Consider the following 16396-nt stretch of genomic DNA (forward strand, 5'->3'; position numbering starts at 1 on the left):
AGAGGGAGCGAAGCCTGTGTGTTCTCCAGACATAAAGCAGCAGGTCAGGGGTGGTGGAAAAGCCATGGTGCTTTTCCCTGATCCCTGGTGTTCCCGGGCAGGTGCAGCCTCTGTTCCCGCCGCCGACGCCGCGTCGCTCCCCGCAGAGAAAGCTGGAGCTGTCCCTGCTGCAGACACCAAACCTCCCCCAGCTCCAGGGGCTGCAGCTCCTGCAGCAGCAGCCAACCCTTTCCAGACCACGGATTTGGGGTTTTCTCCTGCACCTGAAGCCAGCCCTCCCAAAGGCGTCAATGACATCTCCACCCCGGGGACGGAGCTCGGCTTCGCCCCGGCAGCAGATGCTGGATCCCACCGTGGGGTGGAACTGGGGTTTGCTCCAGCAGCAGGTGTGGAGTCCCACCAAGACATGGATTTGGGATTTGCTCCAGCAGCAGGTGTGGAATCCAATCAGACCATGGATTTGGGATTTGCTCCAGCAGCAGGTGTGGAACCTCACCAAGCCACAGATTTGGGATTTGCTCCAGCAGCAGGTGTGGAGTCCCACCGTGCCATGGATTTGGGATTTGCTCCATCAGCAGATGTAGAACCTCACCATGCCATGAATTTTGCCCCAGCAGCAGATGTGGAGCCTCACCATGCCTTGGATTTTGCTCCAGCAGCAGATATCAAAGCTCAGCACACGGTGGGCCCCGAGCTTGGCCTGGCAGCAGATGCAGAGTTTGCCCCAGCAGCAGAAGCCAACCATCAGCACGGCCTGGATTCTGGGTTTGCTCCTGCAGCTCCAGCCAAGCCTGTCCCTGCTGTGGACACTGGGAATGTGTCAGTGGAGGCTCAGCCTGGCCCTGCAGGGGCTGCTGTGTCTGCTGAGGCTGCCCTTCAGCAGGACAAGTCTCCTGCAGGTGAGTGAGTGTTCCCAAATCCCACAATCCCAGTTGGAAAAGGCCCCTGGGGTCATGGAGCCCAGCGTTGATTTGGCTCCTTGAGGAGAGCTCAGCTCTGCTCTGAGGATGCACAGAAAGCCCTTCACGGGGATTCCTCACTTGTAAAACATAAAAATAAAGGTTTTTAATGATGTTTTAATTTTCATTGGCCATTCTTAGCAGTGCTGAGTGCTCTAAGGACAGCCACGGAGAGGTGTTGGCTCGTCCCTGCTGGTGCTTGGCTTTGTGTCACCACCACCCTCAGCTCTCACCAAAATCTCCCAAATCCTGCAGGACACAGAGCTGACAAACAGAGCTGCTTGAAAACAATTTCTGAAAAGGCTAAAAGGCTTAGTGGATAGTTTTGGGAGCTTTCTTTGGGATGGCTCTAGGTGTTGAAGTGCTGGGAAGGGCGTGTTTGGTTTTCCATGTGCAGGTTTGCTGTGCTGTGTGGATTTCTCCAGGGTCACCACCCCTCTGGAGAGAAAAACTGCTCTCCAAAATGATATTTTTATTTTTATTTTTATTTTTGTTTTTATTTATTATTATTATTATTATTATTATTATTATTATTATTATTTATATTTTATTTATATAATTATTTATATTTATTTTAGATTTGTATTATTGTTTGGTTTATATTTGTATTATTATTTATTTTATATTTATATTATTATTTATTTTATATGTATATTATTATTTATTTTATATTTATTTTAGTTTTGTATTATTATTTATTTTATATTTATATTATTATTTATTTTATATTTATATTATTATTTATTTTTATATTTATATTATTATTTATTTTATATTTATATTACTAAAACACAGCAAATAGTCCTGGGCAGAGGCAGCAGATTGGTTGTGGATGGGGTTGGAGTGAGATATTTTTTTTTATCTTCTAATACTCTTTAGTTTAACAATGAGGATAAATTTAAAGAGAGAAGTTGCAACAAAAAAACCCCACTAGATTGTAATGACTGAGAGATCCAGGTGGGTGAATGAAAGAGGAAGTGCAGGACAATGCAGGAAGGTAGAAAGATCCTAAAAATCAGGTTTTGAGAGTGAGGAAACCCTTCAGTTCCTTGCAGAAAATAAAAAATTAAGTGAGGGAGTAATTTTTATCTTAATCTGATCCGAATTTTAAAAATTTTTACTCTTTACCTTCCATTTGCAGAAGCACCAGCAAAGGTGGAAGCAGAATCCAAAGTCCCAGAAGTTTGTGTGGATCACTCAGAGAAGATGAAGGACAGAAAAGCCCCTCCAAGCCCTCTGGACGAGCACTTTCCTGGGAAAAGCAGCCACCAGCCAGAGCCAGCAGGTGGGAAAAGCAGCCAGAGCAGAGCTCTGCCCCACACAGACAGAACACAGACACCAAACTCAGTCTCCAGCAGGATTTCAGTGGTTTTGCCATTCACACAACTTGTCCTTTTCTCCCTCGTGCACAGTTGTTGGACCAATGTCTGTCGTCGTTTTGCTTTCCATTTAAAATTGAAATAAAATTAATTACGGAGAGAACTGCTCTCCCATGTAATTATGGCTTACAAATTAAAGCTCTAATTATGCAGTGAGGAATGTTGTGGTGGCTGTGTGGATGTATTGTAAGGTATAGATGAATACAAGATGATCAGGATTAGCCAGGGACTCCAGGCTGATAATGGAGCTCGTTCTGGATTTGAATTCCCAGCAGGAAGCTGGGATAGTCTGAATTGGGTTGATTACAGAGGAAAAAACCCAAACAAACCCTCACCCTGTGCTTAAGCCCTGAAACAGCCCCTGCTTGGTGTTCTACCCCCATCTTAGCACGTGCAGAATAGAAAAGTGCTGCTGGAATGGGATTGTGAGGACATGAGCCAGCCTTGCCTCATAAACCCCGTTCCTGTTGAACACAGAATTGACCCCTCTGCAAGGGCTGGGGTTCAGCTGCAGGCTGCCTGTACTCCTGAGACCTGAAGCTTTCTCTTCCTGTCTTTCATGTTCCAGCTGAAGCAAAAGGAGCATTAGAAAATAAAGACCTTCCAGAAAAATCTGCTCCTGCTGAGGATGGTGAGGCACAAAAGGAGGAGGCTGAGCACAACCACATCCGACACGCAGAACCTCAGGAAGGGAAAACCCTGCAGGAGCCCACAGGTAGGATATAAATCATAATACAAAAAAAACCACTCCATTTCCTGATGGAAAGCTCCTCTGGGAACTCTTCACCCTCTGCTCCTGGCTCTGGGGCCACCTGGGCAAGCAGGAATGTCTTGGTGTGGCTCTCAGCGTTCCTGGTGCTGGGCTCACCCTTCCCTCGCATCCCTGCCCTCTCCAAGGCTCTTTTCCCTCCATATTCCAACTAAAAGCCCAAATCTGTGTGCTCTGAGTGCTTTTTCACTGGGGCTGGCTCACAGCTGTGCTGGGGGACTGCAGAGCTCCTCATTCTCTGCCATCAGCACCAACTTTGGTTTTGGTATCGAAGAGGATCGCTAATTCTCAGGAGGATATTCCCAGTGAGGATCTCCTTCCCAGTCTGTGTAATTGCCAGAGGAAGATGGGATTTTCTCCTGCTCCACTGAGCCAGCCTCCAGAGGAGCTGGTGCTGCTCACCCTTGGTGTGGAGGAGGATTTGTGGGCCAGGGCTAAGTGACAAACGAGTGCTCCTGTGCTGGAGCTCAGCTGAGGGATCCCCAGGGACACACAGCAGGTGACCTTGGGCCAGAGGCTCTGCCTCCCACTGCTTCCTCCCTGCTGCTGGGGAATCTTGGCTCTCCTGCCCCCATCTCTCTTCCCATCTTCCCACTAAACTTCTGTTTTCCCACTCTGGAAGGATGCCAGCCAGAGATATAAAAAGGCTCTCTCTGATCTTGTCTTGCTGAGACAAAATGGATCCTTAATGCATTTTTAAAAAGCAGTGGCATGGTGCTTTTTGGTGGGGTAAGAGCCTGTGTCAGACTCGTGTTTAAGGAGCACTGGTGTATGGATTTGGGGTGGATTGCACAGGTGTTGGGGTAAATACCTGCCCTGGGCCTCTCAGGGTGGCTCTGGTGTGATTCCAGCGCTGGGAAATCTGCACATCTGCCTGTATGGCCTGTTTGAGAGGGCTGCAGTCACACCCAGAATATATTTATTATTTCTTTTATCCAGCAAATAGCGGCCTTGATGTTTGAGCAGGCTTCCTGTATTCCAGGTCTTCCCACTGCACAAGTCAGGCAAGCTCCCAAATCCAGGGACCGTGGGTTTGGCAGAGCAAAACCTGCCCCAGAGCCTCTCACAGATGTGCCAGAGGAGCGTCCCGTAGGTCTCCCACAGCAGAAGAGTCCTGAGCCCAGAGCAGATCCCTGTTCCACAGTGGAGCTTGGCTGTGGTGCTGGAACATCCCCTCGCTTTAGGGTTCCTCACAAAAAGGCCACCAGTGTCCCCAAGGAGCCTGTGGAGAGCTGCAGAGATCCCTCCCAGGAAAGCTGGGATTTGGAAGGTGCCGTGGTGAAGAAAAAGAAAAAGAAACCCAAACAAAGGAGAAACCAGCTGCCAAGAGGGATGGAGTTGTGGGATGAGAACGGAGCCGGCTCCAGAGCTGCCAGGAATGCTCCCTTTGGGCTGGAATGGCAGAATCCAGAGCCTGAGGGAACGCCCTCAGGGAGCAGAGCTCTGGATGTGCCAAAAGATGCTAAAATAACAACTGGGAGTCATATCCTGGATGAGCAAAACTCCTTCCCAGTGCCAGCCCCGGGACAGCAGCCCCCAAAATCCGCTCTGCTGGGTGCCAGAGCCCGGGAGGAAGCGAAAGCAGAGGGAAGGAGAGGTGACAGCTGGATGCTGGAATGTAAAGGCAAGAGCAGAGAGGTTCCCTCGGAGCAGGGGGGCAAGACTGAGCTGGAGGAATCTGCTCCAGCTTCGGGACCCAGCGGGCCCGCAGAGAGAGATTTCCCCGGTAAAAGGGAGAGGAGGGAGCACAAGGAGTCAAGAGGAGCTGACCTGACAGTCCATGAGAGCAAAGCAGGAACTCCCTTACAGACCAAACCTTTGGAATTGCCCCTTTCCCATAAAAATAAAGAGCCTAAAACCTCATCTCCAGGGCGGGAAGCACCCGGTGGCTCTGTGCATCAGCTTTCCCTGGAAACGGCAGCCAAGAAAAACCAGGAAAAAAGCAACGGGGTTGAAAAGGAACCCCTCCAACAGCCTCACCTGGAGGACAAGCTCCCTGCAGAGCCAAAGGCAGCTGGAGAAAGTGAAACAGGGTCAGAGGGAGGGCTGCAGACCCCAAGAGATGCTCCTGGAGCTCCTGTTCCAGCTTCACTTTCAGCAAAGCTTGGGGAGGTTCCAGCTGTGCAGGGCAGAAGGGCCGAGGGTGTCCCCGGTGCTCCCAAACATCCCTCCCCTGCTGGGGCAGGGGGCTGGGGTGGGGCAGATTCCCCAGATCCAAACCCAGGGAAAGGATCCCCTGCTCCAGAGCAGAGGGCTGGGAAAGATCCCAGCTCCACACACGGGGTGGACAGGCCTAAAAAAAAGCGCAGCGAAGGGAAAGGCAAAAGAATAAAAAGCTTCTCGGAGCAGATGGTGCTCGCAGAGGATGGAGGCAAATTCACTGAGGGAGGGAGGACAGGGGAGGCTGGGAAGGAAGCAGTTTATCCTGAAAATGGTCAGGGGGTTCCTGCCAGAGGACACCCATCAGCCAGCGCTGCAGACAAGCCCAAAAAAAGAGGCAGCGATGGAAGGAGCAAAAAAGGGGAAAGGAGCTTTTTCCAGCAGCCTTTCCTTGAGAGTAAAATGGATGCAGGGAGTTTTCCTGAGGTGGTTGGTAAGGTGAGGGAGGGCAGTGATGAGGGCAGAGCAGGGGGCTGTGTCCCTGCTGGGGACTTGCAGGAAAACGCAGCTAAAACACAAAGATCGATTGAGCTGGGACCGGAGAAACCGAAAGAAAATGTTGGGAAACCTGAAACAGCCGATTTGAGAGCTTTAGACCAAGCTTTGCTGCTGGAGAAGAGCAAAGAGGGAGCCAAAATTCCTGCTCTGGCCGCCACCACGAGCCTGACAAAAGAGGTGGATTTGGTTGGGAAAGGCAGAGAGGCCGGAGGTGCCGCAGGGCTGGCAGAGAAAGGCAGGAAAAGGAGCAGTGATGGGAGGAGGAAGGAGGCTGAGCACAGCCCCTGGGGACAGGCAGCTGTCCCGGGTGCTGGGGGGGACAGCAGCCAGCAGCAGGAGCCTGGGAACAGGAAGGAAATGAGCCTGGATAAGGAGAAGGGATCTGGTTTGCAAAGAGAGAGGTTGGCGGAGGAGCTGGGGAAGCCCAAAATCCAGGGTGGCAGTGGGAGCTTCTCTGAGCTGCCAAATCTTTCAGGCCAGAAAACAGAGATTTCAGAGGCAGAAATTGGCAGTGCTAAAGAAACTTGGCCCATGAATAGAGGGAAGGAAGCAGAGAAATCCCAGCCTCTCCCAGAGCACAGGGCAGGGATGCACAGTCCCACCAGGGAACTGGGGATGGACAAGGCCAAGAGTAAAAGCAGAGATGGGAAAGGCAAAAAGGCTGAGCACAGACCTGAGCTGCAGCCAGCTGATGTCCCTGCAGTGGGACACAGCCAGCAAACTCAGGCTGAGAAAGGCAAAGGGAATTCCAGGACTCCAGCAGGTCCCCTGCCTGATCCTGCCAAGGCAGAGACTCCTGCTTTGCCCCTGGAGCCAGGGAAATCACACCCAGGTGATGAGGAGAAACACAGAAAGGGGGAGCCTGACCCACAGCAGCCTTTTCTGCTGGAGCATAAAGCAGGAGCAGGGATGTTCCCTCCTCCTGGCCTGGAGATCAGGGACAAAGCTGAGGCAGGAGGTGCCAGTCCTTGCAGCAGGAATAAAAATTATATTCCAGAGCATCCAGCAGTGTCAGATCCCAGCCTGGCCCCAGTCACTGAGAGATCTAAAAAGAGGGGTTATGATGGAAGCAGTAAAAAGGCTAAAAATGCTTCCAGGCATGTTCCTCTAGAGGCAAATCCAGAGAGGAGTGAAGCACAGCCTCCCCTGGGATCTGGGCTGGGATGTGGGATGGAAGACACAGATTTTGTAGATGAAAACAGAAACATTAAAAACTTTCCCGCTGGCCCTCAAAGACTTGGGAATAATAAAAGAAGTGACTTGAAATCCGTGGCTCAGAGCACAGCAAGTAGTGACAGAGGTGATGCTCCCTGTGGCCTCCCAAAGCAGAGGGAAGGGGCTGCAGGGACTGGGGGCCTTCCTCCTCCTCCTCCTCCTCTTCCTCTGGAAGCAGAGAACAGCAGCAAGGAGCGTGGAGCTGGTGCTGAGAAGGAGATGCAGAGGTGCCATGAGCAGCCCACCAGCCTGGGACACAAAGAACCTGCCCAAGAGGAGCCACAGAGAGGTGGCAAAAGCAGAGAGGCTGAGGTGTCACACAGAGGCCAGCCCAAGGACAAAAGTGACCTTTCCCCCGTGGCAAAGGTGGATGATAAAGAAACAAAACCCTCTGATGAGAAGCCCAGCAGTGCCAAGGCTCCCTCGGAGCTTCCTCCGAAGCACGGAGCAGCCGTGGGGGGCACGGGGCAAGCAGAGACCCCCAGAGCAGAGAGGGGCTCTGGGATCCTTCCCCCAGCCCCTGCAGGGACCCCTCCCAGCACTGGGAGCATTTCCCCCTCTGCAGGGACCCCTCCCAGCACTGGGAGCATTTCCCCATCTGCAGAGACCCCTCCCAGCACTGGGAGCATTTCCCCATATGCAGGGACCCCTCCCAGCACTGGGATCCTTCCCCCAGCCCCTGCAGGGACCCCTCCCAGCACTGGGATCACTTCCCCATCTGCAGAGACCCCTCCCAGCACTGGGATCCTTCCCCCAGCCCCTGCAGGGACCCCTCCCAGCACTGGGATCACTTCCCCATATGCAGGGACCCCTCCCAGCACTGGGATCCTTCCCCCAGCCCCTGCAGGGACCCCTCCCAGCACTGGGATCCTTCCCCCATCCCCTCCAGCCGTGCCCTGGGCTGTGCCAGGAGCTGGGATGGACGGGAAAGCTGGAGGGGACACGAGGAGGGAGCAGAGCTCACCCCAGCACAGGGGCACTGAGCCTCAGGCTGCTGGCCCTCGTGGGGCACCTGCCCAAACCACCCAGAAACAGCCCAAAGAGAGCAGAACAGGGCCCTGGCAGCCTGCAGAGGAGGGCCCTGCTCCTGCTGCTGAGGCTCTCATGAAGGATGCTCCTCGTGGAGGAGAGCTTCTCCTGAAGGACGCTCCGGTGCCAGAGTCTGAGCTGGATAAACCTCAAGACAAAACCAAAGAAAAGGATTCTCGAGACACAAATAAAGAAACTCAAGGTACAGCTAAAGAAAAGGAGTCTCAGGACACAACTAAAGAAAAGAAACCTCAAGAATTAACTAAAGAGAAAAAATCTCAAGACATAACCAAAGAGAAGGAACCTCAAGAAGTAACTAAAGAAAAGGAATCTCAAGAAATAACTAAAGAAAAGGAATCTCAAGGAATAACCAAAGAGAAGGAACCTCAAGGAATAACCAAAGAGAAGGAATCTCAAGGAATAACCAAAGAGAAGGAACCTCAAGGAATAACCAAAGAGAAGGAACCTCAAGGAATAACCAAAGAGAAGGAATCTCAAGGAATAACCAAAGAGAAGGAATCTCAAGGAATAACCAAAGAGAAGGAATCTCAAGCCCCAAGTAAAGAAACAGAAGAATGTGAACAGAAAGCAGTGAAAGAGGCAAAGAAAGAGAGATTGAAGGCAGCAGAGCAGCTCAAGGGCTACATGAGACCCACCAAGGCCCGGGGGGTGCCAGCCCTGGTGGCCAGGCCAGCGCTGGCCAGAGCTGGTCCCCGGCAGGCGCGGCAGGACAGAGGTGTGTGAGTGGCCAGGGGCAGAACTGTGTCCCTGCCTGGCCTTGAGCCTCATCCTGCTGTGGCATGAGGGGTGTGTGCTGCTCTCAGGGGCTCTGGGGCTGCTTGCCTGGCTGATGGTGCTGGTTCCAGAGCTCCACATTGGGGTTTGGTTTGTTCGGAGTGAGTTCTGCAAATCCTGGGCAGTGTTTGGGGAAATGGGCACTCCTGGAGGTGGAGCTGCCTTGGCTTCTGCCTCCTGAGGCTGCTCAGGGATGCAGGATGCCAGGGGCAGGGAGTGTCGTGTCCCTGTTGTGGCAGGCTCTGGGTTTATCCCACCTCAGCTGCATCCCCTTCTCCTCCTGCAGCTGCTTTGGCTTGAGCCTCCTTGAGCCACTTCATCCACAAAATGTGTTTCTTTCTAGAATCAGAACCTTTTCCAAAGCAGCTCTAACAAAACAATGGTGGGACTGATGTAAATTTTGGGACTTTATCCCTCTCAGGAGACTTTGGATGGGCTGGTCAGCGTCCAGGGCTGGGCACCCTGGCTCTTCTCCAGGGAACAAGGTCCCTGTGCTCATAGGAAATGAGCTGGAATTCATCCCATAGAACTGAACTCAGTTCTTAGAAATTTTAAACTACAGCTAGAGATGAAATGACAAATATTCTTGTACTTGTGCTCATCCTAAAGCTTCCTCAGAAAGAGTTGGCATCTCTGTGAACCCCACTCTGCCGAGATGGGCTGGGAAGTTTTTCCCTGCCCTCAGGTGCTCTCCATTTTTGCCTTGTCATCAGCCATGAAAGTTTGTTGCTGTTCCTGCGGAGTTTCTTGCTGCCAGTTTGCATGATGCAGCCACTAACTCAGCAGAGCCTGAGCTCCAGAGTGCCTTAACATGCTGCTGGGGTTTTTGAGAGGTTTTGTAATTTTAATGAGTGTTGCATAACCTGGTGTAGTTCTATTTTAGTGGAAATGGTGTTCTCTGCATGAACCTGTGCCTGCAGAAGTGATGCTCTTTGCTGCATGATGCAACAAAACAAAGGGAAAGCTGAAGGCAGCGTCTTTTACAAAACCAACATTTCTTCAAAGCCTTTCCATTGTCTGCCAGGAGTTTTGGAAAGAAAAGCTCCTCCTGAACACCTTGCCCAGGTGCACGGATTGGAGGAGCCCTGGCTCAGAGTAGCACTGCAGCCTGGAGTAAATTGGCACAAACTTTGCCACCTGGAAGTTGTCCTGGTGTGAGTTTACTCAGGGCTTTGATAACCTTCCACTGCTTTCCTCCTTTCAGCACTTTGTAGAGTTTGGTTTGTTGAGGTTTCTCAGAGGGGCTCAGAAGGTCCAGCTCTGAATTCCCGCAGAGGGTGTGAGGCACTGCTCAGGCTCCCCAGGGAATGGGCACAGCTCCAGCCCTGCCAGAGCTCCAGGACACCCCTCAGGGATGCCCTGGGATTGTTGGGGTGCAGGGCCAGGAGCTGGATCAGTGATCCCAGCTCAGGAGCTGCCACAGTTCACGGCTCAGCTTGTTTTGGAGCTCTTGGTGCCGTGTTCCCACAGGTCCAGAATCCCAGGATCATTAGGGTTGGAGTTCTGTGCCCAATCCCCACCAGGGCCCCGAGTGCCACGTCCAGCTCTTCCTTGGGCACCTCCAGGGATGGGCACTCCGAGCCTCCCTGGGCAGCCCATTCCCAGAAATGCAGATCCATGAGTGAGGCTGTTGTCTCCGTTTCCCCCGTGGGAGCCCTGCATGGAACAGCTCCTGCACGAGCTGCAGACCCCCACGAGGCCGGGCTGCATCCCTCAGCTGGCACCAGTGGTGTGGAAGTGCCCAGAGCTCCGTGAAGGGAAAGGTGCTGAGATCCCTGACTGTGCTCACAGAACCAGGGAATTGTTCAGCTTGGAAAAGCCCAGCCTTTAACCCCAGCACTGCCAAGGCCACCGCGTTCCCCAGTGCCACCTCCACACGTTTTCTGACTGTTTCCAGGGATCTGGGAGCTGGCTGTGAAAGTCCAGCTGTCACAGGGACTGGGTGACATCTTTTCGTTTCATCCATGTTGTTTTTCATTTCATTGATGTTGCTGGGTGACATTCCTTTCATCCTCTCCATGTGCCTGTTGGTGCTCCTGTTGTGTGGCAGTGGCACGCTCAGGGCTTTGGAACCTTTAGCTCTTGGCCAACACCTCACCTGTGACTGTCAGGCAGGACTGGGAGGTTCTCACTCCACCTGGCACCCTCACAGGATCCTGGAATGGGTTGGGTTGGGTTAGGAGGGACCTTCAGGATCATCCAGAGCCAGCCCAGCCATGGCAGGGACACCTCTGTCACTGTCCCAGGCTGCTCCAAACCCATCCAGCCTGGCCTTGGGCACTGCCAGGGATCCAGGGGCAGCCACAGCTGCTCTGGGAATTCCATCCCAGCCAGGAATTCCTTCCCAATATCCCATCCAACCACTGGGAGCCATTCCCTGTGTCCTGTCCCTCCATCCCTTGTCCCTTTCCATCTGTGTTTCTTTCCCCTGGTGGGCAGGCTGTGATTTACTCCCAACTGAGGCATTTTGGAGGACCTCCTGCTGAAGTTCAGTGATGAAATCCTTTAGGCAGGCTCCCATGTCCTACACTGTGTGTTCCAGGATAACAGGATGCTTCCCTAAAAACATCAGCTCCTGTCTGTGCTGCTAAAATAGGTCCCAGTGTTGTGATCCAGCTCCCTCGGGAGTCATGGCAACTGTGATGCTTCAGATTCCTCTCTCTGACGGAAGCTGGATCCATCTCCTGGAAATTAGGCCTTGCACACTTCTGTAATTTTATTTTTTTTTTTCTATTTTTGACTGTGCAGCTTAAGGAACATTGGCTGTAAGGCTGATCATGCAATTCTTGAGTTTAATCCCTTATCCCTCTTTTGGGTTTATTTGAGGTTCTCGTTGTTGTTGCCATTGGAAGAACTGCCCCAGAGCCTCCTGGAAAATTATTTTATATTTTTTAATATCAGGAGGCAGCTGAGCTGATAATAGAAACATGACAGGCATTATCAGCCTTTACAATGGGACCAAACCTTTGTGTGAATTAAAACTCAGTTTGGGAATTAGAGATGACAGTGTGGGTCCTAAATCCTCTATTTCCAGGGAGGTGCTGGGGATGGTTGAGGGGGAAATGATGGGAAATGAAATTGGGCTGTTGGATTCTGATCTGCTGCTGACATCCCCCTCCACTCCTAAAGCTCTATTTCCAAGGGAAACTTGCAAAAGATATATTTTTTCTTCAATCTGTCCTTGAAGAATAGTGGATTTTTAAAAAAAGAAATTAATTTGTTTCAGTGTTTGGGGGCTGTATCCTCTTATGGATTTTGATTTGCATAAGCTGTTCAGCCCAGGGCCAGCTCGGATCCCGGTGCTCATTGCACAACTCAGTCTGCTCCTGAATTCCTGCCCCAAATGGGGGCTGGGGGGTCTCTTGGAGTGCTCATCTCATTCCTGGATCCCTCTTTCCTTGCATCCATCCCCATCCCTGGGGCTGCCTCCTGTCCCCAGCCCGTGCCAGCCTGCCACAGTCAGATTTCTCAACACTTTGTGTGCAAATCAAATACATTTAAAAGCAAGAAATGCCCATCCCTGTCTAATGAGAGGATTTGCTTTGCTTTTGCAGCCACAGTGAAGCTCTTGCTGTAAATATTTTCTTTTCCTGCCCAGTTACCATTATTTTAAGTGGGTCTAGCTTTTGCACAGTAAAATAATATCAGGTTTGTAGTTCTCCTGTGGGACCCCAGACTGTAATTGGGTTTGTCTGACAGGAATTCATCAGCTAATTAACGTTATGTTAATCGGGCCAGGGGCTGGAGGATGTGTAGGTGCAGCCAGTCATCCTGAGATCATCAGCACAAACCGTGGTGCAGGAGCTGGTAATGACAGAGCTGCTTTGGAAATGCTCAGCGTCGTCATATTGCAGCCTGTTCATTAATTAAAGACCTGCTAATTGTCCCAGAGGGGTGTGTGGGGGAGCTGAGCCCCTCGGGTGTCAGCAGGCAGGTCTGTGAGTGTTCCAGGGCTCTGTGAGGAGCCCTTGGCCCCAGCCCTGGAGCCAGCTTGGTCCAGCTTGTGCAGGAGCTTTAGTGCAGGTGCTGCTTCTGGCCCTGGCTGGAGCCTGAGCTGAGCTTACAGGATGTCTTTCCAGAGCTGCAGCTCTGCAGTGCTGGGTGCTCAGGGGCCTCTGGTCCAACAGGAACGCAGAATCCCAAATGGTTTGGGTTGGGAAGAACCTCAAACCTCACCCAGAGCCACCCCTGCCATGGCAGGGACACCTCCCACCATCCCAGGCTGCTCCAGACCCCATCCAGCCTGGCCTTGGGCACTGCCAGGGATCTGGGGCAGCCCCAGCTGCTGTGGGCTCCTGTGCCAGGCCAGGAATTCCTTCCCAAAATCCCATCTAAAGCCACCCTCCTGTCCTGTCCCACCCACAGCTCTCTGTTCTTTCCAGGTTGCCCAGACCAGCTGGATCCCAGTGCAGATCCCTGGTTTTTCCCAGCTGCTTTCCTGCCCTGTTTCCTACCCAGGTCCTGGTTTCTCTCCAGCTGGATGCAGCCATGCCCAGCTCTCCCTTGGCCAGGCTTCCTGTGCTTGATTTCCTTCCTTTATCTTATATTCCTGCTCATCCTTGATTTTCAAGAAAAGCTGGGAGCGAAACAAATCCACTTGTGGCTGCAGATTGTGCCAGGCTGAGGCTGCTGACCACATTTGGACAGCGATGCTGTTTAACTTTCTGGGGAAATCTGAATTCCAGGCATCTTTTCCTGGCTGGTGTCTGTGGCTTGTGCATCATTTGGTGAATTTTGTGTTGCCTCTTCTCGGTTTCCACTATGAAATAACCCCACAATAAGCAAATATTGAGTTGGAAACACTCTGAGAATGTTTGATTTCTGGTTTTGGCTGATCTCTGGTTTTTGGATGTAAATTCCAAAGCAGGATTTGATCCGTAAATGACCCGTCCTATAAAACACGAGGCTGTGTTTAAGGTTTGTACAGCTCCACACCTTTGCAATGTTCAGCTTAGGTTCTGGTGGTCAGAATCCTAAATATTCCAGTTTTACCCTTGAGCCTGGCTTCTTGCAGCCTGTGGGGAGAAGTGAAGTGAGTTGAGCAGGGGTGTCAGGCTGCTTCCACAGCCCATGTGTGTGTGTGTGTGTGTGTGAGCACACGGGGCAGGGGCTGTGGAAATCCCAATTTCCTGGACACCCAGAGCTTGCCTCGTGCCTCTGATTGCTGTTCTTGGTAATAACTCTTAATTAGAGACCACACCAACGAGGCTGGCACGGAGGAGCTCATCATCCTGGGAAGTGATGTTGCCTTAGAAACCAGCACAAGAGGCTGCACAGAAACGATTCTGTTAGATTAAAGCAAAGTAAAAAAAAACCCAGAGCATTAGCAGGGATAAGTAATAGCTTCGGGAGTGAGGCAAAAATAGAAGCACTAGGCTGATTCATCTGCTGAGGCTGGGAGGCTGCAGATTGGGTACCAGAGCTGACGTGGGATGTAGCGATCTCCGCCCGCTGCGGGGACTGGCACAGCCCAGTTCCACCTGGAGCGGCCCAGGGAGGGCACAGGCATCCCTTGGGAATGGCTGTCCTTGGAAAAGGATCAGCCAGAGCATCCCAGGAGATGTGAGTGGCTGCAGGGGTGGTCGGTGATGGAGCTGGGACCGTGCTGGGTGTGTCAGCAGCCCGGACAGGCAGATCTCTGTCAGCTCTGGCTGCAGGGAAGGACAGGAGTTCATGAGGATGGAAGGATGTGAACAGGCAGAATAAACCCTTTCTCCTGGAGACCAGGCTGCTCTCACCTTGGGGAGGGAGTGGGGAGCTGCAGGCAGTGGGGGCAGCTGGACCAAGGCCTGATTTACAGGATCTTGTAGCGATGTCTGCTCCTGCCTGCCATGAAAGGTGCTGGAGAGCCCAGAGGAGAGGGAAACTCCAGATCTGGTACCTGAAGAGTAGAAAATCTTCCTCCACGTTGAACTGAGGGTAAAAGCAGTGATTGGGCTCCTTTGAGGGTGTCTTACTCCCCCTTCCAGCCCAGCTCTGCTCCAGTGAGACCCTCCCTTACCTGAGTCACCTCTCAAAATCTGCCCAGCTCTGTGTTCTGAACATCCTTCCAGCCTTTCTGCCTCATTGACCAGTTTGCCTTTGAATTCTTCAGAATTTATTTATTGTAGCGATTCTTAAGGTTTATGAGAATCTAAAGGACCAAGAGGGAGCAAAGCCCTGGTGGGAGAGCTGCTGGTCACGGCTTGCTGGAAGAACATTGATAAATGGAAATGGAAATGGAAATTGGCTGGGTAAAAGATCTCTATCCAGGGCACTGGAGCTGGGATGGGGTCTGGGAGCAGCATGCAGTGGGCAGGAGGAAGCTGTTGGAAAGCTCTCAGTGGATGAACTCTGCATTACCTCCATTAATGTCCTGAGAGATTAAATACTGGATGACTGTGGAGATTTTTCATAGCTAAGCATTCTCCTGCTTCCGAGCATCCCAGGTATTGACTGTGGTTCATTTCCTGCATTAGAAAATATTATTTAATAAAGCAGCAGCAGAGGCTGGGACTGGCTGTACACTGACCTGCAATCAGGCTTTTCTTCCCTGTGATGTAAATCCCTTCCATCACCCTGGGCTCTGAAGTACCAGCCCCAAAATCAAAGAGGGTTTTCTCCTCTGTTAAAAAAATGGTAGGTGTTTGCTTTTTTTAAAAAAAAAAGAGATAAAAATCAAATATTAACCTCCTAGGTGGTTTCAGAGAGATTTAGAGGGCTGCCCTCACTCCTGGGGAGCTTTAAGGCATCTGTGATGGATTGAGATTTCCTGTAAAAAAAAAATCTCAGGTTGGATTGAGTGAGGAATGGAGGAATAACAGGAATTCCATGGGGTTAGAGGAACTCAGGGCCTGCCAGACTGGGGAGCAGAGTCAGTACTTTCAGAGTGAGCAAGTGCTTGCAAACATTATTCCCACATCAGGGAGGAGGGAGAGCACGAGCCGTGAGCTGAGAGCCCATTTCCCACAGCAAGACACCTCAGAATATTTTAAAGCAGAAAAAAAATCATTGAGGCTCTTTGAGAAGTGAAGGTTGTGGGTGGAACTATTCTGGTTAATTAGAGGATGTCAGGAAAGATTCATATAACTTACAGTTCCTTAGTCATTGTTTTTAAATATAGCAGTGCCTTAAATCCCAAGCTTAAATACAAGCAGATAAATGTGTGGATTGTAGCATTTCTCACAGCAGGTTCAATTCAGGGGGCGTAGTGGAACTTGCAAGCTCTGGCTATAAAAATACATTTCTCTCAGTTCATCTCGAGCAGGGGAGGCCTTTTCCATGAGCTCTGGGGACATTTTCTCCAGGGTTCTTGGTGTGTTGTGACCCTGCTTCAGAGAGCAAAATCTGCCTCAGTCAAGGATTAAGCTGCACCAGACACTTAAGAATAAAAGCTGAATCTGCAGTTTGGTGTTGATGCAGCCTCTGAGCAACCTCCAGCCCAGTTTAACCAGGGGGGAATGGTGTCCAAATCCAGGCTCCCAGCTGGAGAAGCCCCGTGCTGGAGCAGAGGTGGTTGAGGAGGGCACATCAGAGGTGTTGAGGCTGGGTTGGGATGGATCAACACAAAGTGTGAGTGAAATATGACAGAAAAATCCACCTGCAAGCACGAC

The 16396-nt window shown here is 51.4% G+C and overlaps 1 protein-coding gene across 7 annotated transcripts in view; it reads left to right on the top strand.

Annotated features, from left to right (window-relative positions):
• The window catches only part of MAP4 (microtubule associated protein 4), a 139063-nt gene that overhangs the window by 87194 nt on the left and 35473 nt on the right, over positions 1-16396 (top strand). For 6 of the 7 annotated variants that reach the window (XM_088066820.1, XM_088066817.1, XM_088066828.1 and 3 more), the window contains exons 10-13: positions 102-899; positions 2101-2244; positions 2907-3053; positions 4090-8745. In XM_088066820.1, the coding sequence (XP_087922946.1) occupies positions 102-899; positions 2101-2244; positions 2907-3053; positions 4090-8745 (5745 nt within the window). The remainder of the gene's footprint in view (positions 1-101; positions 900-2100; positions 2245-2906; positions 3054-4089; positions 8746-16396) is intronic. The other variant, XM_088066838.1, reaches the window with a different exon arrangement.

Source organism: Pseudopodoces humilis, chromosome 1, assembly GCF_049639895.1.
Source record: "Pseudopodoces humilis isolate 2021_Gansu_Grassland_sample_001 chromosome 1, ASM4963989v1, whole genome shotgun sequence".
Lineage (NCBI taxonomy): Eukaryota > Metazoa > Chordata > Aves > Passeriformes > Paridae > Pseudopodoces > Pseudopodoces humilis.